Source organism: Tachysurus fulvidraco, chromosome 21, assembly GCF_022655615.1.
Source record: "Tachysurus fulvidraco isolate hzauxx_2018 chromosome 21, HZAU_PFXX_2.0, whole genome shotgun sequence".
In the NCBI taxonomy this organism is placed as follows: domain Eukaryota; kingdom Metazoa; phylum Chordata; class Actinopteri; order Siluriformes; family Bagridae; genus Tachysurus; species Tachysurus fulvidraco.
Window position 1 is genome coordinate 14,823,495 of NC_062538.1, and position 20,505 is coordinate 14,843,999.

At 39.3% G+C, this 20,505-nt stretch overlaps 2 protein-coding genes across 10 annotated transcripts in view; one reads left to right on the forward strand and one right to left on the reverse strand.

Annotated features, from left to right (window-relative positions):
* sec16a (SEC16 homolog A, endoplasmic reticulum export factor) overlaps positions 1-15,117 on the forward strand; it is a 29,187-nt gene extending 14,070 nt beyond the window's left edge. For 4 of the 7 annotated variants that reach the window (XM_027152886.2, XM_027152885.2, XM_047805786.1 and 1 more), the window contains 21 exons: positions 61-300; positions 911-1,008; positions 1,118-1,199; positions 1,794-1,911; positions 2,025-2,136; positions 2,801-2,906; positions 3,161-3,301; positions 3,415-3,528; positions 4,247-4,436; positions 4,646-5,124; positions 5,215-5,262; positions 5,716-5,880; positions 5,985-6,065; positions 6,184-6,240; positions 6,343-6,469; positions 6,965-7,105; positions 7,331-7,419; positions 7,967-8,020; positions 11,432-11,491; positions 13,147-13,224; positions 14,200-15,117. In XM_027152886.2, the coding sequence (XP_027008687.2) occupies positions 61-300; positions 911-1,008; positions 1,118-1,199; positions 1,794-1,911; positions 2,025-2,136; positions 2,801-2,906; positions 3,161-3,301; positions 3,415-3,528; positions 4,247-4,436; positions 4,646-5,124; positions 5,215-5,262; positions 5,716-5,880; positions 5,985-6,065; positions 6,184-6,240; positions 6,343-6,469; positions 6,965-7,105; positions 7,331-7,419; positions 7,967-8,020; positions 11,432-11,491; positions 13,147-13,224; positions 14,200-14,265 (2,646 nt within the window). In that variant the 3' untranslated portion in view covers positions 14,266-15,117. The remainder of the gene's footprint in view (positions 1-60; positions 301-910; positions 1,009-1,117; positions 1,200-1,793; positions 1,912-2,024; positions 2,137-2,800; positions 2,907-3,160; positions 3,302-3,414; positions 3,529-4,246; positions 4,437-4,645; positions 5,125-5,214; positions 5,263-5,715; positions 5,881-5,984; positions 6,066-6,183; positions 6,241-6,342; positions 6,470-6,964; positions 7,106-7,330; positions 7,420-7,966; positions 8,021-11,431; positions 11,492-13,146; positions 13,225-14,199) is intronic. The other 3 variants (XM_027152887.2, XM_027152888.2, XM_027152889.2) reach the window with 3 other exon arrangements.
* A 46-nt stretch (positions 15,118-15,163) lies between these two features.
* LOC113646558 (polyadenylate-binding protein 5) lies at positions 15,164-20,500 on the reverse strand. 3 transcript variants are annotated; one of them, XR_007139014.1, is made up of 7 exons: positions 20,005-20,500; positions 19,160-19,268; positions 18,797-18,909; positions 18,590-18,689; positions 17,848-17,975; positions 16,221-16,419; positions 15,164-16,018 (listed from the first exon to the last, which is right to left on the reverse strand). XR_007139014.1 is itself a non-coding variant. In XM_027152891.2 (7 exons), exons 1-7 carry the CDS (start codon positions 20,093-20,095, stop codon positions 15,980-15,982), a joined length of 681 nt encoding a protein of 226 aa, XP_027008692.2. In that variant the 5' UTR covers positions 20,096-20,494; the 3' UTR covers positions 15,164-15,979. The 3 variants fall into 3 exon arrangements, 1 of the variants encoding a protein (XP_027008692.2); XR_007139013.1 differs by having other exon boundaries at positions 17,848-17,981; positions 20,005-20,496; XM_027152891.2 differs by having other exon boundaries at positions 16,325-16,419; positions 17,848-17,981; positions 20,005-20,494.
* Positions 20,501-20,505: the final 5 nt, after the last annotated feature.

Below are 20,505 nucleotides of genomic sequence, written 5' to 3' on the forward strand. Positions count from 1 at the left end.
AGGAAAGTTAAACAATCACTATACCTCTCTCTCTTTTTCTCTCTCTCTCATTTAACCCAGACTGTAGTTGGCACAGACATTGCTGATCTCTTGCTGAAGGAACATCGTTCTGTGTGGCTGCCAGGAAAATCGCCTAATGAGGCGAACCTCATTGATTTCAACAATGAGGCGATAGAACGGCCAGAGGAGGAGGGGTCAGGGCCACTCTCGCTCTTGTCCGACACGTTCATGGGTGTGGCTGAAAACGTTGGAAAGGAGACTGAACGCTTCCGAGAGCTCCTGCTCTTTGGGCGGAAAAAGGCAAGACGACACACACACACACACACACACATATATGCATATAATATTGGGGCTGTTTAAATAGTGGAAAACAAAACAACCATGTTACTGGGATAAACATCAATAGCTAGTCCATCAAACAATTATCTTCAGAATGATGGTAGGTTTTATGTATTGGTTGCACAGAAACCCTGAGAAAACCCAGAAATAGTTAATCTGTGAATACTGAATTAAAATGTAAAAAAAAAATAGACTTGATCAACATCACACAAGAAATTATATAGCATGTTCACTGTAATGTAAAGGCCAGTGGTGAGAATAAGCCTACAATGCTCAAATGCCTTTATATGTGTGTGTATACTTCATAGCTGCAACTCAACACATCCTTCATTTACTCATCAAAATCATAATTAAAACCCAAATGGTATTTTCCTTCCTTCCTTCCTTTCCTTCTTTCTTTCCTTCTTTCTTTCCTACTACCTACCTAAATAACTAACTTATCTTCTATCCAGCCTACCTGCCAAGCTACCTTCTTTCCTTTCTACCTTGCTCTATGCTCTATCTAAATAAAGTGACATACCTTTAAACATCTATATACAGTAAAAAGACAGTGGTTGTGTGTTGCATTTAGGATGCTCTGGAGTCTGCTATGAAGAACGGACTTTGGGGCCATGCCCTACTATTGGCTAGTAAGATGGACAATAGAACACATGCAAGAGTCATGACCAGGTAACACACAAACCCAAATAGTGTTTGTGTTTTTATCTATCTATTACCGCATCTGTCTGTCTAGCTAGTTTAAAAAGAAAGATTACTATAAAGTGTTTGTGTCTGTCAGGTTTGCCAACAGTCTTCCAATTAATGATCCACTGCAGACAGTCTACCAGCTCATGTCAGGAAGGATGCCTGCTTCTGCCACGGTAAGTATGCAAGTTAGTAACACAGTATAAAAACATGGCCCTGCAGAATCTTCAAAATATTAATAAAGTACCAAATAAAAGGAGTCCTTTAAACACAATAACAGTTTACATTGATAATTCTGTTCAAAAGTTTACATCCCTCTGACCCTTAATTTGTGTTGCCTTCTTGACTATCGATGAACATTCACATCTTTTGTAATAGTTGTGTACCAGTTCCTTATTTGTCTTAAGAGTGATAAGATGGATCTCAAAATCATGTAGCCACTGTCAGAAGTGGGTCTGGTATGTCGGAGATGCTGGGAAAACCTGGAAGATTTTTCTGAAGAAAGGTTGGGAAAACAAGGGACTCGTGAACAACTATAACAAACATCTTGTGGACTATATTCAAATATCTGTTGTGAAATGGCTAAAAAAAAACCTAACATTTTTTATGATCCCACTTTTTATTATTTTTTTTAATTTTTTAAATGATAAAGATTTTTGAGATTTTGACAGTCATCTAACATAACCTCACCTGTATGTCCACATTACATTTGGTCTACTGTCAGAACGCATGTTTGATTAATAACATGAATACCTCCTTTATTCTGGCAGTGTTGTGGGGATGAGAAGTGGGGTGACTGGCGTCCTCACCTGGCCATGGTTCTTTCCAACCTCACACATGCACTTGACCTGGACACACGCACCATCACGACCATGGGAGATACGCTGGGTAAAACCTCACTTAAAGTGTTTATTTATTACCATTCTTTATCTTGCTAAAATGATAAATCAGAAAGGATAAATGTTTAAGATATTTGATGTGGTATGTGTGTGTGCACACAGCTTCTAAAGGTCTGCTTGATGCTGCTCATTTCTGTTACTTGATGGCTCAAGTGGGTTTTGGTGTCTTTACCAAGAAAAGCACCAAGATAGTCCTCATTGGCTCCAACCACAGGTACACAAGAGCTTTTCACACTTGTAGCAGTTAACCCTTGGCCATACGCACTGTTCCATTTCACACTGTTCATACTGTACTGTACAATTTTACAAATGAATCCTGGCTATTCATAATCAGACATTTAACACTGTACTTTCCTGAACCTTTCTTTAACCTCCTTTTTTGCGTATTTGCTCTGTCAACAACCACGGTTGGATAAATATAATCTGTGACTGGTTTAAATAAAGGCTTGTCTTCTGCCACGTAAATCCTCCTTGTCTGTGTTAAGGCTCCCAAGATGCACAAAATCAAGAAACACAGAGAAGCAAATTATAACTTGTTTAGCATGATTGTAAAAAACAAGGCTCTTCTTTGCTCCAATTGTCATGTTTTTCATCACCATTTGATGTTATTATTTGACACTATTGACATTATTGGCATCAATTTCTGATTGGGTGTTTCTCAGCATCTAGCTGTAACATTTTAACACTTGTATCATACTCTTTAGGCACTGTAGGGCAGGGATAACTCGTGGTAAATCTATGCTTGCTTCTAACTTGCAAGAGTAAAACTTAAAAGCAGAGTTTAGAATGATGATAAATCAAGTTTAAGCACAGAATGCTTTCTCTCTCTCTCTCTCTCTCTCTCTCTCTCTCTCTCTCTTTCTCTCTCTCTCTTTCAGTCTTTCATTTGTGAGGTTCTGTACTATAGAAGCGATCCAGAGGACAGAAGCGTATGAATATGCACAGTCACTTGGTTCCCAGCCTATTTCACTGCCCAACTTCCAGGTTGGTATATTACACACACATGCACCATTCTTGCAGAGTAAAAATGAAATCTTTCTAATGAATTCAACACTATAAACTGTTTTCTAACTGTTTGTATGACGTTGAAGGGAACGGCTCACAGGCAGCCTGCCTGGAATGACTATTTCTCATTTTCGTTGCTCAGACTAACAGACAACATGGAGTAACAGAATTATTTGAAATTGCTTTTACTCTTTTTGTGACTGGTGTAAAAGTCAAACCTTTGACCCTTGCAGGTGTTTAAGTTCATCTACGCTTGCCATCTGGCTGAAATGGGGCTTTGTGCCCAAGCATTTCACTATTGTGAGGTCATTTCCCGTGCGCTTCTGGCCTTGCCTAACTACCACTCGCCTGCTTTCATCAATCAGCTTATACAGGTATATGCTCTCATACATGCTTCACATGTCTACACTGTTTGGTCTGGATTATTCTTATTGTGCCTAGAGAGCTTTTAAAACATACCCCCTCTGCCTTTCCTTTTTTTTAATAGATGTCCGAGCGATTGAGGTTTTTTGACCCCCAGTTAAAGGAGAAGCCAGAGCAAGAACTCTTCCAAGAACCTGACTGGCTACTGCAGCTAAGGAAACTCAGCAACCAGATCAGGGTTTGTATGTGTGCGCGCACACTCGTGTGGATGTGTATGAGTGTGTCTATAAAACTCTAATTGTGAAATATAGTAATGTAAAAAAATTCATTTAAGTTGTCTATATTTGTCTATATTTATTTCTCTGTGATTTTAGGTTATTTTAGTTATTATTAACCGTTCTTGCCATGAAGATAGCCTCAGTAGCTGACATGGCAGTAAATTATAGCAACTAACTAACTCTAAGTGTGAACAGAGTATTCTATGTTGTGTATAATGTGATTTCTTTTGGACCACTATCCTAATGCTATCCTTTTTTTAATACTTTGTGTTCCTAGCTATGTAGCTTGGTCCCAAGGACTACATAAAGTGCAAATATAAAATAGTGTGAGACAATGCAAAATGTTTGATAAATACACAGCAATATCTAAACAGGACACTACCCACACTGAATAGCTGGAGTTGGGTTCTTATGATGTTATATGGAGTGACATAATATCAGGATATGACCACAAAACAATGCAAACACTACAGATTGTGCAAATTATATTTGGATACAAACTTCAATGAGGACCTTGTTGTACTTCTAACTTCCTCTTCTTGAAACCTCCCTGGGAATTTTCAAATGGCTCCTCACAAGGAGTAGAGGAGGTACAATACTGAGGTACAATAGAGAGAGGGAGTTCTTACTGTACCTTCAACCAAACTCTCTCTCTCCCTCCCTCCCTCTCTCAATCAGGATGGCGTGATAACCTTACGGACAGATCGGAGTACTCCCCAGCCATCTGCCTGCACTACACCAAACTCTGAGGGACAAGCAAGTCATGCTGAAGCTCCATCTTTTATTTCTGACTCCCACAACCCCCTCATGACAAGTCTTATGCCCCAGCCTGGCCCATCCACCCCAGGGGTTCAGCTCATGCCACCAGGTGTGTGTGTTTAATAAAAGTTCTACAACATCCATTCTTTACTAATTTGAGTCACAACTTTTGCTGCAGTATCAGATTTTAGTCAGTGATTCATTCTAATATGGATGCTATAGACTTATGTAGTTCTGCTGTGGTCATAAAGAATATTAGACCGTGAATAAGCTCTTCTGGCTCCTCTCTGTTGTCTCACAAGTTGAATTCTCTTCCAGCTCCAGTAACTATTTTGCAAGACGGGACGGCTTCTCTGCACCACGGCCCTCTCCATATCGAGGGTGTCCCGTTTAACCCAACAGCCCCTGCTCCACCCCAGCCTGGCTTCATCCCTCAATATCAGCCTGAGAACCAGTCATATCAATCTATGCCAGCCCAGAGTCCCACTCTTCAGCCACCTGGTATGCCTCCACAAATACCCTTCTACACACCAATGGAAATTCCACCTCAGACATCTCCCCAGATGCCTCCCCAGATGCCTCCCCAGATGCCTCCCCAGATGCCTTCCCAGATGCCTCTCCAGATGCCTCCCCAGATGTCTCCTCAGAATTCCCTCCACATGCACCCCCATATGCCTCCCCACATTCCACAACAGATTCATGGTGTAGAATCTACACCTACTCCTCCATCTCCACAGTCTCCATCTGCTCATGCTCCACCTGCCCAGATGGACTTCTATGACAACATGGCACAGATGGTGGGATTTATTTATTTTTTAAAACACAAATCAAGTATAGGAGTTGTTTTCTATTTTAACAAACGACTGACACCACTGATTTGTGTTTAGAGTACAGGAAGAAGATCCCGAACCACATCGCAGTCTTCAGTGCACAGGGTATGATATCTCTTGTCTTTCAGTCTGCTTGATTAGTGGCGGAACTATTCTGGTATAAATGGAATAGAATAAAAATAATAATATAATGCCATTAATAAACATACAGAATAATGGTATAAAACTCTATAGCATGGTTTTTGTAGGAACTTCAAGCAATATGCAAATTTTTGAAACTATATCCACATTATGGACTTATCAGCCACTTTATTTGGAACCAACGTAGACCCGAATTTTTAGACAGTCCAATCAGCCAATGGTGTAACACCAGCATAGTGTGTGAAATCATGAAGATACGTTGTTTCTGATGCTGGACGAACTCCACTGATTACCTGTCATTTTCTCTCGCAACCGTCTTTAGATTGACTGACTGCATAATTGCATATCTGAGCAGGGATACAGGGTTTCTTTTCCAAGACTCCATTGAAAACCGACTTTTCTCTCTTTCTCACTCAGATCTCTGGACGTCGTTCTCGCACTACGTCGGAGTCGTCCACTCATTCGGCGGGAAGGGAGCGCAGCAACTCTTTAGCAAATCAGAGCTCTCCTCCTCCTCCACCCATACCAGAGGCTCCTATCCAGGAAGCGCCTAAGAAAACCAAGAAGGACTCTCCCAAAAAGGTACATCACAAACTTTGAAACACAGCTTTTATAAAAGAAAAACACGTGTCATTTCTTTTTTAATAACAATAATATTAATATATTTATAACCTCTCTCTTCTCAGGGAGGAGGTGGAGGCATCTTCAGCTGGTTATCCCGAAGGGTTAAGAATGAAGTTCATCTTCCAGATGACAACAATAAATCTGTAAGTATCATCTGTTTATTCTTTATTCTCTCTCACTTTTACCTTTCAACAGAGCTGTAAGTAGTGTGGTTATGTGGTAGTAAGAATAAACGATATATTACACTCATTTTTCTGACAGATTGTGTGGGATGAAAGGAGACAGAGATGGGTGAATCAGGATGAAGGCGAGGAGGAGGTGAGTTTTTTTTATTTTTATTTTTAAATAATCACAGTATAATCACTTTCCCTCGTTTATTGGATTAGTGCTTTGAATTGTCTGAATGTGTCATGTGTTTAGGTCAAACCTGTTGCCCCTCCTCCCAAAACGTTTCCAAAAGCTCCAATGGGGGTCGGACCTGGAATGGGTGGAGCATCAACTGGACCACCTGCAGGGCCACCTATTAATGTGTTCTCCAGGAAAGCAGGTGAGTCACATGCATCTCTGCTTTATGCACGCTTTCAGGGTGTCTGCAAAAATGCCTTTTATTTTACACCTGCTGAAGTTTCCGCATCTTAACATAGACTAGTTTAATAAAGCAGCAGCAACTGCTTAGTTTGGTTATAGATGTTCTGAACATCCTGTGGTGGCTTTGTTATGCAGTGTGTAACAAACTACTTTCTACAAATTATGTAACTTGATGAGGATATAAGAGCCCTAAAACAGTGAAAGACAAAAAGGTTTATCTGTCCGTTGGTCAGTCAGGCTTGGCATTTTCTGTTAATAAGCAAAGAGCTTAGTGCTTCTTCCTGAGCAGTGTTCTAAGCACAAACACAGACACACTCATCTCTTTAACAAAACACTATTTTGAAAGCACATCTCTGCTCTTTGCACCTCAACCCATGATTTAAAAAGATACCACATGGAACTTCAGAGATTTAGCTTGCACTTCAGATGAGATCAATCTGTTTTTTTCTGACAGGCACTAAGGCTCGGTACGTGGATGTGTTGAATCCGGGCCGACGGAATTCCAACCCTACCCCTGCTGTTGCTCCACCCGCAGATCTGTTTGCTCCTCTTGCACCCATGGCCATGCCAGCAAACCTCTTTGTTCCTTCTGCAGGTGTGTGTGTGTGTGTGTGAAGATTAAATGAATGCTGTAAACATACTGCTGTAGATGCATTTTTCATGTCTATTCTTTATCTTGCAATTCAGTCACACTAGAGCTTCTTCTATTCATATCTGTACTTGTATTCATTTAGAACACATTATCTGCTCCTTCTGAATAAAGCATTGGTGATGAATTGAATGTCTGTTAAATCCTCCATTTTTGCACACATCTTCTCAGCACCTGATGACCAGCATCCAGTGGAGGGAAGTGTTCCAGATAGCAATGGAAACACAGAACACATTCAGCCAAACACAGCAGTTCCACAGGTGTGTACTCTCTCTCTCTCTCACTCACACACAACCTCACTCACACACACTCACACACAGACATTAACTCTATCAATCAATTACACACACTCTCTCTCTCTCTCTCTCTCTCTCTCTCTCTCTCTCTCTCATTTAATTAAACAGACACACACTCTGTCTGTATCTCTCTCTGTCAGACTCACACACTCGTACACTAAGCACACACACTTGCACATGCACTCACTCAACACACTCAACTAATTCACACACTCACTTAGTCACTCAACATTCTCAATACACACACACACACACACACCTTTCTCATTTTAACTGTGTGATTACATAATCATGCACATTATTTAAGTTCAGCAGAAATAATTAAACGTACACACCGTTCGGATTGAGACTGTAGTATTGATGAGATTCTGTCTATCTCCAGGGCGAGCGCTTTTCTGTTACCCTTCATGGAAGTTTTTTGATGAACTGTTACAAAATACATTTGCATAATAATTCTACTGGTGTTTGTGTGTGTATATATATAATTTCTTTTTTTTCCCCATTTTTCCAGATGTTTAATCCAACTCTCTTGCCTTCTGTTCCTGATGGCGCTCAATCAGGAGAGGTAGAATAATCCTTTCCCCCCTTGACCTTTCACCTCTCATAGCACCATGCTCTATCCTCTTTGTCATGAACGTGCATCCATGGTAAACTTAGTTACTCAGCTTAATATTTACACATGTTGCATGTTCAGTCTCACTTACACCAACATGCACATATGAAATCACACAGACCAAACTAAATTAAGATTTAACATTCAGCTTCATTTGAATTTTAATGAGCTTTAATGTTTGTGCGATAGACCTAACTTTAATAACCGATCCTTCAATGAGCATGTCAAAACGTGGCACTTTCTCAAGCAGAAAAAATTAAAGGGATGGAAAATTATATCTAAATCATATATTTAATCCGGAACTTTCATATTTTATATTTATTTTTATTTATTAAAATAAAGCTTTGCGTGCTTACCCGAGTCCCTTCAGGATTTCACGATTGATCACAGAAATCACATGAAGGAATTAAAATGCTTAAATTTAATTTATTTAATTTATTCCTCCCAAATTGGATCACACATTACATGATTTGATCTCACTTGCTCTACATAATTCAAACTAGTAAGTATAAACTTGTTTAAATTAAATTTAATATAAGCACTGAAGGGGGGCACGGTGGATTAGTGTTCAGCACGTTCGCCTCACACCTACAAGGGTTCGATTCCTGCCTCCGCCTCGTGTATGTGGAGTTTACATGTTCTCCCCCTGCTTCAGGGGTTTCCTCCAGGTACTCCGGTTTCCTCCCCCAGTCCAAAGACATGCATGGTAGGTTGATTGGCATCTCTGGAAAATTGTCCGTAGTGTGTGTGTGAGTGAATGAGTGTGTGTGCCCTGCGATGGGTTGGCACTCCGTCCAGGGTGTATCCTGCCTTGATGCCCGATGACGCCTGAGATAGGCACAGGCTACCGTGACTCGAGGTAGTTCGGATAAGCGGTAGAAAATGAATGAATGAATGAATAAGCAATGAAATCTCATGTATTTATTAGAAATGTTTCTTCAGTCTGACTGATCACATATTCGCACTAATTCAAGTGTCTGGGGTTTCTACTTACAGTAAAACCTGCAATTGTTAAAGTTACTCCTTTTATTGTTGAGTACTCATCATTAATCTCTTGTTTGACTTAAGACTTCCTCTACAGGTTGGCTTTAATCCAAACATCCATTGAAATTGAAAACTGTAAGCTTATAAGTCATTTTAGCCCAAACTGGATGTGTTTTGTCAGTGGAAAGTTCAGGAATAATGTATGGGTCTGATAAGTAGACAAAAAATGCATAATGTCTCTTATAAGAATCTATGTTGAGGGGCATCTTGAATTTATTTTAGAGTTAAATTAAACCCACAACCTATGCTAAAATCCCAAGTTTGTTAAATTTCAGAATAAAAAAACGACTTGTTCTTTCATGGATTCAGCAAGAATGTTTAGCAACACATTTACAGATGCATCTCAATAAATTAGAAAAGTGGAAAAGTTCATTTATTTCAGTAATTCAACTCAAATAGTGAAACTTGTGTATTATATAAATTTGGTGCACACAGACTGAAGTAGTTTATTTTCATTGTGATGATTTTGTCTAATATTTAACATAAACCACCAATCTCAAAAAATTAGAATGTAGTGAGATGCCAATCGGCTAATTAACTCAAAGCACGCAAAGGTTTCCAGAGCCATCAATTTGGTTCACTAGGCTACACAATCATGGGGAAGACTGCTGATCTGACAGTTGTCCAGAAGACAATCAAGCCACAAACATTCATTGCCAAAGAAGCTGGCTGTACACAGAGTGCTATATCTAAGCATGTTAACATAAAGTTGAAAGGAAAACGTGTGGAAGAAAAAGATGCACAACTAACCAATAGAACCGCAGCCTGAAGCGGCTTGTCAAGCAAAATCGATTCAAGAATTTGGGTGAACTTCACAAGGAATGGACTGAGGCTGGCATCAAGGCATCAAGAGCCTCCACACACAGACGTGTCAAGGAATTTGGCTACAGTTGTTGTATTCCTCTTGTTAAGCCACTCCTAAACCACAGAAAACATCAGAGGTGTCTTAGCTGGCTAAGGAGAAGAACTGGACTGTTGACAGGTGATCCAAAGTCCTCTTTTCAGATGAGAGCAAGTTTTGTATTTCCTTTGGAAACCATGGTCCTAGTATCTGGAGGAAGGGTGGAGAAGCTCATAGCCCAAGTTGCTTAAAGTCCAGTGTTAAGTTTCCACAGTCTGTGATGGTTTCTAGTGCAATGTCATCTGCTGGTTTTGGTCCACTGTGTTTTTTGAAAACCAAAGTCACTGCACCCGTTTACCAAGCAATTTTAGAGCGCTTCATGCTTCCTTCTGCTGACTAGGATAAAGTTGTACATGCTTCCTTCTGCTGACCAGCATTTTAAAGATGCTGATTTCATTTTCCAGCAGGATTTGGCACCTGCCACACTGCCAAAAGCACAAAAGGTTGGTTAAATGACCATGGTGTTGGTGTGCTTGACTGGCCAGCAAACTCCCCAGACCTGAACCTGACAAGAGGAAAATGAGAAACAAGAGACCAAAAAATGCAGATGAGCTGAAGGCCACTGTCATTGAGATGCATCTATATATAGTTTTTTCAATAGTTTTTATTTTTGAAATAAACTTTTTATATTGAATGTTTTCATACTGGTCACATGTGCTGGTCTGAATCTTGTGATTGTTTCCCATGTGCATGGAGAACACAACACGGCTCGCCTTAGTTTTTATTATTTGGTGCTATTATGCGCAGCAGAGCACCTCACCTTCTGTCCTGTGACTCGTCATTCCTCTGCCACCCATAAAACGTGTATTGTGGAAAGTATAGACCAGATAACACACACGTGGGTTACTTTACCTCCTGAACAAGTGCAGACCCGAGTTTGCATTCACATTCATGGGAATCATGGACTGTGCTACACTTTCTGATTCACACGGCAGCTTTCACGCTACCAATTCTTCATGTAAACACTGCTGTTTCCGACTGAACTCCCAGTGTGAAAAGCCTCCAAATCTAGAAGCTAAGATCTTAAACATTCCTATATGTAAACACTATAATGACTGAAAATAGTACTTAAAATTTTTACTGTCATCTTCATTTTATACACTTGCACACATTTACAATTCAAATTAAATCTCATCCAAAGTGTCTTTGGAAACGAACTGTGTTTATAACCAGCACCAGTGTTTAGAATCTTTAATCCTTTTGATACTGCTCTGAAGTGCATGTGTGTGTGCGTGGATGTGTATCAGAGCACACACACACACACACACACACACACACACAAACACCCTGATGAGCCCCTGAATGGGGTGCTACAGTGAGCACCATCTCTGTTTTGGATTTTGTGTCTTGATTGACACGCCAGTTCTGCATGGGATTAATTTTGATCTTGTGGTGTTTGATTTTTCCTGCTGTTCTAGCTCTCACGTTCTAGCTCAATGAGTTCTCTATCACGAGAAGTGAGTCAACATTTAAATCAGGTACCATCAGTTGGGTGTTACTGCACTACACATACCAACATTTTCTGTCTTCCTCTCTCTCTCTCTCTCTCTCTCTCTCTCTAACACACACACAGACACTCACTCACTCACTCACACGTGCACACAGACAGCATTTCTGCACTGTTGCCACACTTCCAGCAACATCCTCAGATGTCACCTGCCTAGGTTGAGTACCCTATCTGGCTGGGAGCTAAGCTGGTGCAGCAATAAGTAATTCTGTCCATTCCCATCAAGCATGCGCACACTAACCCTGTCTTCTCTGCATGTTAACAATCAGCATCAATAGTTGTCCTGTATCTTGGATATGAAAAGATAGATGCCTCATCGAGCAAAGCCAGATTCATCAATTGCACCAGCTTCCTAACTTTTGACACAACAGTTTGAGCTTATTGTCTTGAATTGAAATTACAGCCTAAATTTTTTTTTATATAAATACCTGTACACCTCCAAGCAAACAGAACCCCAAACCTATATCCTTCAGAGAAGGGAACTGTGTGGAATGTGTGTGCTACTGGATAGGTGTAATTGTAGTTCAGTTCTATTTATCTTCATATTTATGGTTCTTAATATCCGAAGCTCAACATTTGGGATTTAGAAGCAGGGTTAGCAGTGCTTTTGTGACTGATTTTTGTGGTTTCGGGTTGTTGGATAAATTTTATATAGATAATGTGCTTCTTGGCCACTCGCTAATAAATCTTTGAATCCCCTTCCAGTGTTTACTCCACTTCTGCTGCAGTCCATATGTGTCCATCAGTGCCAGATGGACTCGTCTGAGTATTTCACTGTTTCCGAAACTGCTGATTTGCTGGAGATGTTTACACAGAATCGTGGAGGGGGGGAAAAAACGTCTAATGTGAATCTCCTTCCATCTGTGCCTCAATAATGAACCTTTCTTCAAAGTCACTCAGATCATTTCTTCTCGTTATTTTGAGGAGGATGTTAACAGATTAATAGTATTCCACAATACATCTTTTCAGAAACTTCTGCACTTTAACTGCGATTTATCACCTATTTCTACATTTGAATTTCCTTCCATAGATGGCAGACTTGTTGGTGTATTAAAATGACTAGCAATAGCTCATGATGTGGCATCTACTCTTTTCCCATCTTCATGGGCTGTATAGTACACAAAGGTAGCTGTGTTAGCTGATCTAAAAATCACTGCTGTGTGAGTCAGAAGTGTTTATGGGTTTAACTTGTTTAAACTTGAGTCTTGATTTCTACAGCTCTCTGAGAATCGCTTCATCAGTAATGTATTCAGATATGAAGAAATGCAACACATGCAGCAAGCGCATGTTTATATCCCAGACAACAGTAAAGGTTCAAGCAGTAAAAGAGATTTTCTTTACCATCCCTGCCACAAGAATGACCGATTTTATTTATTCATTTGTTTTTTATCTTGAAGTGTACCAATAATTTTTGCAGTATTTTAATGGCTATGTAGTTCTTTATTTTAGATTTAAAATTAGAATAAGTAAAGATTGAATTTAGATTTTAATTTGACAAACTACCATACATTTTCAAAATTTTCATCTCCAGAATGGCTATCTAATTGTACTATACATATTCCTGCTGTATGTTTTTGTGTAGTTGGTACACTCCATCATGATACTCACACCACCTGTCTTTTTTAGGTCCCTACAGAAATACCTGGCCAGGGAGCTCCACCCCCAGGGACCGTGACTTTCTATAACCCCTCCCAGTTTGCACAGGTAAGGATTAAGTTCATTTAGTGCAGCAGAACAGTTGCGACTAATCACTTCCTCTGAAGCCTTGAGTATAATAAATATTACTATGGAAACAGCAAAGAAAATGTTTGATTGGCTGACAGCTGTACATTTCATTTATTGTTTTATATCATGACAACTTTTTAAAGTATTCTATAATTCAGTTTTTAATAAATTAGTGCTTGTCATAATTTTTAACCATGTTGGACAGTTACCATAACAACCGGTATAATGGTTTCAAGGTCACCGTGTTGTACAGTCGAACTGTATTTTATCTGTATTCAGTTTGTCGAGATAAACCACAAGAGGTATGAGTAAACTCTTTAAAATCCTGAGTGATTGTCCATAGTCCATGATAATGTCCAGTCAGCTGACCGTCTGGAATGGAGTTTTTTTAGTTTTTATATGGTACAAAATAAATATAAATGTGTATATACTAATTAATAAAATATTTATAAATTCTTTTTCCATATAATTTTCTATTCTTAATAATAAAAGAAAATAAAAAGCATTTATTAAATAAATTCTTAGCATTTTTGTAAAGCTACACCGAGACAATGATCATTGTTACTACACTTCACTTCTAGGTCTGTGGTCAATATGGATCACATTTATTATTAGTAGTATATCAGAAGCTGAGATGTATGTAGCTGAGCAACCTTAAATGCCAATTTTCTTGAGCAAAAAGTTCTATATCCACATTATTAGTTTACACTTGTGTGTCTCCCATATGAAGAGATGGTTATGTACTGAGGTGTCAATGAAAAGTTATTCCCTGTAGTTCACTTTAAAGGCTGTAAATGGTTTGAGGAGCCCTTCCTCAAAGGCCACTAGTGTAGATCCAGTAGGGGAGTGGTTTAGTTTGGGACAGGAGGTTGGTCTGGGTTTTCACTGTAAATGCAATTTACCTCAAGTCAAAATTCTTCAAATTCTAATATCATGATGTCTCTCTTCTCTCAGTCTGTGCCTGCAGCTCGTGCCCGTCCAGGCCGGTTGGGGCAGCGCGAATACCCAACACTGAAATAACTCTACAGAGCTGTGCTTACAGATCAATCTGTGTTTGTTCATCTCATCTGACTGAATTCATCAAGAATTGGACAAGTACCAGAATCAGGCCTCCCAGTCTTCATCATCATTTTATTTTTCCTTGCGTAGCATACACCCTAAAAAAAAAGCTGTGGATTCTTTGTCTGTGTCTTTTTACTTGATTTTCTGTCAGGATTTGTTCCTTTTGTCCTGTGTTTTGACTGGATTGCTCCTGTCAGTATGATCTTTAAGTGCAATAATTTTGATCAGCTTTCAGTTAGATGTTCCTAACTAACTGCAATTCATGTGTGTTTGTGTAACCGTGTGTGTGTGATATAGAGACAGGAGTGCCATTGAGATGCAGACAGTGTTGGGTGTGTTCAACCTGCCCATTTTCATCAGCAAGGGTTAAAAGATTTTAGATATTTATTAAGGCTTTTCAGAACGAGATGCATGATCTTTTTTTTTTTTTTTTTTTTAATCCTCACAAATCCAACATCTGTATATCCGAATGAATATTTATGAGCTGTAGTCTGTCCCTGCTCTCCTGATTCAACTTTTGATTTGCAAAAGTTACATAGATTTGTGATTTATATGAATTTTGCCATATTTGACTGCGTAGATTACTCAGTCATGTTTTTTTTTCATTGCTGATTCTTTCTTAATCCTTCCTCATAAATCGTTCCTAGTCTCGTTCTGTTGGCCACTGGGAGAGAGGGATTGTTTTTCTAATTCCAATGGATTCACAACCCCGTGAAGAAAGCCTGGACTTTTCCAATATGTTTCAAATTCACTGTAAAATTACTCAAAAGGAAAAAAGTGATGAAAATAAACATATTTTTGAGCTCTTTAGCACACTGGAATGTGTCGATGGTTCATTTAAATTTTACACAGTGAATGTTGTCTTCATTTGAACTTTAATATCAGTACTGCAACAAATTTATCACAGAACTAAAAGCTTATGTACAAAATATGTTTCCCCAAGTTTATGGTATCATAATTGTAATAATCCCTCACAGGCCACTTTAAGAGGAACACCAGTAACCCGACTTATTCATGCATTCATAATCTCAGTGCATAAACTCATGCAGATGCAGGTCAAGAGCTTTAGATAACATTCACATCAAATGTCAGTATGGGGTTAGTGATCACATGTGCTCCAAAACTTGGGCAGTGAAATTATAGGGGTGTTGGGAGGGAATAGGCCAGTTTGTGTGAACTTATGTCCACTTTAGCCTCAGAGTCCTGTTCCTTGCTGGGAACTGTGGGCTTCTGTTTTTGTAGCCCATCTGCCTTACTGCTCTCGTGTTGCTCATTCTGACGTGCTTCTCCGCTTACCCTGATTGTAAATGTGCTTCTGTAATATAACCATTTCATTACATTCAGGATTTTGTCACGAAAAGGTTTGTAAGGCTTGAAGAAGAACCCCTACACCTTATGCTTTTTGAGTTAACATGCTGAGCAAATCTCTTCACTGAAAATGTTTCCCAGTTTCAGTTTGTTGGTCTGCCTATGGAAAGAAATCTAGCCAGGAATGCGATAGTCTTTACCACAATCTCTCAGATCACAGATTTATGTAATCAAAATGCCCTCATGGTTGTTAATATGCAGGACACGGATAAGAGTGGGCCAGTCGTGACCTTTCGGGTTTCCCCACTCTTGGCATTGATCTTTCAGATTAAGTATTTATAAAAAATAAGATATTCTGCTGACTTTAGTTCATCTCTGGTTGGGGTTGACTCCGTGCATCCTCCTGTGAACAAAAAAAGAGGAAAAACTCGTTTCAATATGCAGTTTTCTCCAGTATATCTGGACGAAATAGTTCTACAGCCTACACTGATATCTTGTATAGGATTAAAGCTGACACTTAACAGAAACTTAGACACCTAACCATTTTTAACTCAATCATTCATGACATGCATAGATCATCTTGATATCTTTGTGTTTAAACAAACCCTTTCCAGTATTGTCTTGTTGATCTTGTTCCTTGCTTGCCATTACTTATCTGAAACCCTCAGTCAGACGGATAGACATGGTATGAGTGTGTCTGTGCACACACCAGAGCACTCTTTGCTCGCTGCACTGCGACTTCCAGCATGGTCCGATCAGACAGGATCTGGCGCAGTGTGCCGAGGTCCATCTCTAACAGCATCCCTACACACAATCGATACACATTCCATCATTAAGACAAAATTAAAACATAACACTCGTTACTGTGGTTTTAAAAACCTTGTAGCACCACTAACTGTGGTGTGTTAAACCCGAATAGCTCCTTGTGCATGTGGGATCACTGATGAGAATGCTCATCAGATCCGGATACCACCCTTGTTGATGTGGCCTGCTTCTTGATGAGGGCTTTAGGAGATTTACAGCAGTTCAAATACTGCAGAACAGTTTACAGATTTTCATTCCAACCAAGCAGAAGCCAGGTCTGAAGAAAAAGAAGACTATTACTGCACACCTACATACACATATACAACACATCCCAACTGGAGGTTGGGGTCCGAGCACATGGGTATCTATAATATAGCAATCCTGGAACTGGGGCCTGAGCCCTAAAAAAACCCACCACTGCCCTTAAAACTGAAAGCCAAGATCCAATTGTGGCTGATCCCTCCTCATTCTGGTTAACACGTCCTTACCAGTAGCACAGTGATGAACTGGTTAACAGACAACAGGTGAAGTGCACCCTCTATATTTTAACTATACATCACTCAGCACTGGGATTGGTGCTTTGTCTTCTCAGACCAACAGTGACACAACACAAGCATCTACAACAAGCTAAAAGCTTCGTCCTAATGAATCATGCTGGCTTCATGATGCACTATAAAGCCCAGGAAAAGGTGAGCTTGAATTTGCCTAAAATATCCATGAAAGCACTAAAGTAATTGCACTGTGGCACATGTGCCATGTGGAACAGTGCATTTCATGTTGTGGGTCCTTTATTCATAGCCAACTTCTAGGTAGCTAATCATAACTCACTCCAAGTCTGAAAGAAGGGTTTGCAAGCTGGGAAGGCCTGAATCAGCCCCATGCCCAGAGCCGGATGATATGAACTTGTTAAATGTAGCTGTAAAAACAGCATCATCACTCATCAGATAAGGAAGCAGGTAGGCTTAGAGATTTGGAGTCTTCTTCCTGCAAGTTATAGTTGGGGCTTCTGTCAGCTGTGTTTATATACCCTGTTGATACATGGTTTGCTGGTGATCAGCCAGTTAGACACAGCTTCCTCGAGTTGGCAAGGCACAGGAGTACAGAGCTGGTACCCATCTTTGCCTTCCAAGAGATTCAAACGCTTTAGATTAAATGCTTAATTGCAATCATAGTTATCAGTGGCTACACACTCACTTGGTACAATGTGGACGAAGCAAGAAATACAACCAAGTGGAGAAAAAAGACATTTGGTATGAACAAATACTCACTTCAAAAACATTCAGATGTTAAAAACCACCCCTATTCGGGAGTGAGTAAACAGAATATGGATTTCTCCACTATATGTAATTATGTATAAACCACACTAAACCACACATGTAAATGAGAAACATTTTAAACAGGCACATTATGAACCTACAACAAGCTCACCGGTGATATCAGCACAGTGGGCTGGTTCTGTGTCTCGTACGAGTGCAAATAGCTTCTCTCCAATCACGTCCACTTCGTCTTGGTCAGAGCAGTCAGAAGCACAAGCCTCCTCTTGACTCGGCCTACAACTAGAGCTGAAAGTGAGAACCTCAATACATAAAAAGGGCAGAGCCAATAGCACGTAATGCAAAGAACTGTACTGAGTAGATCTGAATCAGTCTTAAATACTTTTTTTTTAAATATCAACTGTGTAAAAATATATTTTTTCACAACTGTCTTAGTTATGTTCTGTCCTATTGGAGTTCTATTTTCTAACTATTAATTACATCTCATAGTAACATACTACTAAAGGATGAAGGCATTTCTTCCTTTATTTATTTGCCATATTCCTCTTGCTGGAATGAGGTGAGCAGCACTATATTGGTAACTCCATATATTACATATCATTAAAAATATGAATGAACTATACATTATTACATTTTCTACTGGTCTAATGATTTTACTTAAATGACAACCCTTATTATTTAAACAAAAATCATGACTTTCTTGTATACTTAGTCAGCAATTTGGTTTCTGAAAACTGTAAAGATTACAAAATAATCCTAAAATATGTAATTAGTTAATACGCTTGTGGTAGGATTTTATTACACACGGAGACAGACACACACAGACACACAGACACCCACACACACACAGAGACACACACACAGACACACACACACACAGAGACACACACACTCACTCCTGTAAAGTTTTCAGGGCCTTGTTGACTTTCTCCTCCAGCAGGACCGGATCAGACAACAGCTGAAGCACCACTTTTTTTTCCTGCTCTAACAACATCCCTGCATTTTTAAAAAAAAATCTATTTAAGTCTTAGCAATTATTTGTATTATATTTAGAAGGTTTAGTGACAACTACAGTGATCGCTGAACACACAAACAGTAATCACCTGTGATTTTCTGGGTGTATCCTGTGTTGTAAAGGTTGATGAGCTCATACAACTGTTCACCCAGGGAGTCGGAAGACACAGAGTCAACATCATCAGCCTGTGACAGCTGTTTACTAGAAAGTCAAAACATCACATACAAAAAACTCTTGTCTTAAAAACATAAAATTATCCTCCTCCTTTGGATGTTAAAACAATTATATATTGGTGTCTTTTTATCTTTGAAAGCCAGAGGTCTTCTTAGCCCTGCTAAGCCAGTTATACAAGCCACTGTTATTCCAAAAAGCTGAAAGTGTTGCTTGTATAAGTGCTGTTGGTGTGTGTTAGCTGTTGGCCAGGTTCTAGAGCTGTGATCATGTGCATTACCTGGTATCGGGGTGCAGGGCTGCCAGTGCCCTCTCCAGCGCTTTGGTAAGGAGAGCTTCATCCTGCAGCATCTGAATAATCACAGCTCCGGGGAGTTCCAGCAGCATTCCTACATCATAGTAGTTTCCAAAATATATCATATCATATACATAATATTATACCGTCGTATGCAAAAGTTTACGAACACGACAATTTCCATGATTTTCATTTAGAAATATTTGGGTGTTTGGATCAGCAATTTCATTTTGATCTATCAAATAACTGAAGCACACAGTAATATTTCAGTTGTGAAATTAGGTTTATTGGATTAACAGAAAATGTACAATATGCATCAAAACGAAATTAGACAGGTGCATAAATTTGGGCACCCCAACGGAAAAATCACCAATATTTAGTAGAGCCTCCTTTAACAGAAATAACAGCCTCTAGGCACTTCCTATAGCCTGTAATCAGTGTCTGGATTCTGGACGAATGTATTTTGGACCATTCCTCCTTACAAAACATCTCCAGTTCAGTTAGGTTTGATGGTTGCTGAGCATGGACAGCCCGTTTCAAATGGGGTGCCCAAATTTATGCACCTGTCTAATTTCATTTTGATGCATAATGTGCATTTTCTGTTAATCCAATAAACCTCATTTCACAACTGAAATATTACTGTGTCCTAAACTCTTGCATACGACTATATATATATATATATATATATATATATATATATATATATATATATATATATATATATATATATATATATATATATATATATATACACACACACACACAGAGCTTCACAATTTTTCATTTATATTACATGTGCATTTCCCATGCAGTTACGTCAGTACCTATACCTGTTAGTTTTGGAGCCATATCAGGGTGTTTAGGATAAATGAGGTCATACAGCTTCTCTCCCAGAGACTCCAGATCATCTTCATTATCCATCACGTGTGTTTATTCGGTTGGTTTTTGAGTTTTCTTCTCTGGATTCATTATAAAGCAAGCTACTGATACTACATGGGATTGCTCAAATTCCCACATGATGAATCATACAACAAACCAAAGAAACAACGACATGAACCGAAATGTGAACTTATCATAAACACCAACCAAAAACTTGAAATGTCAGAGACTCAGTAATATCCTTAACTGCTCCAGTAGGCTTAACAAGGCTTAATCACAAATTGCGTTTTATTAAGCATTCAGTGCACTACAGAATGTGCGGGGGGGAAAATCTTACCATTACTAATATGGCAATAATTTAAGGATATCGAGCTGTTTGCTGTACAACCATTATTTACCCCCGTTCGTCGCTCGAAAATGACGTGTACGCGACTGACATTTCTGACGTAGCC

Excerpts from the sequence above, each read along its gene's own strand:
- LOC113646558 (XM_027152891.2), bottom strand. The coding sequence starts at position 20,095 with ATGGATAATGAAGATGATCTGGAGTCTCTGGGAGAGAAGCTGTATGAC. Across the intron at positions 19,269-20,004 it reads TATGGCTCCAAAACTAACAG|GAATGCTGCTGGAACTCCCC; the intron begins GTATAGGTACTG and ends ACTATGATGTAG. Across the intron at positions 16,019-16,324 it reads AGCGAGCAAAGAGTGCTCTG|GAGGATGCACGGAGTCAACC; the intron begins GTGTGTGCACAG and ends TTTTGTTCACAG.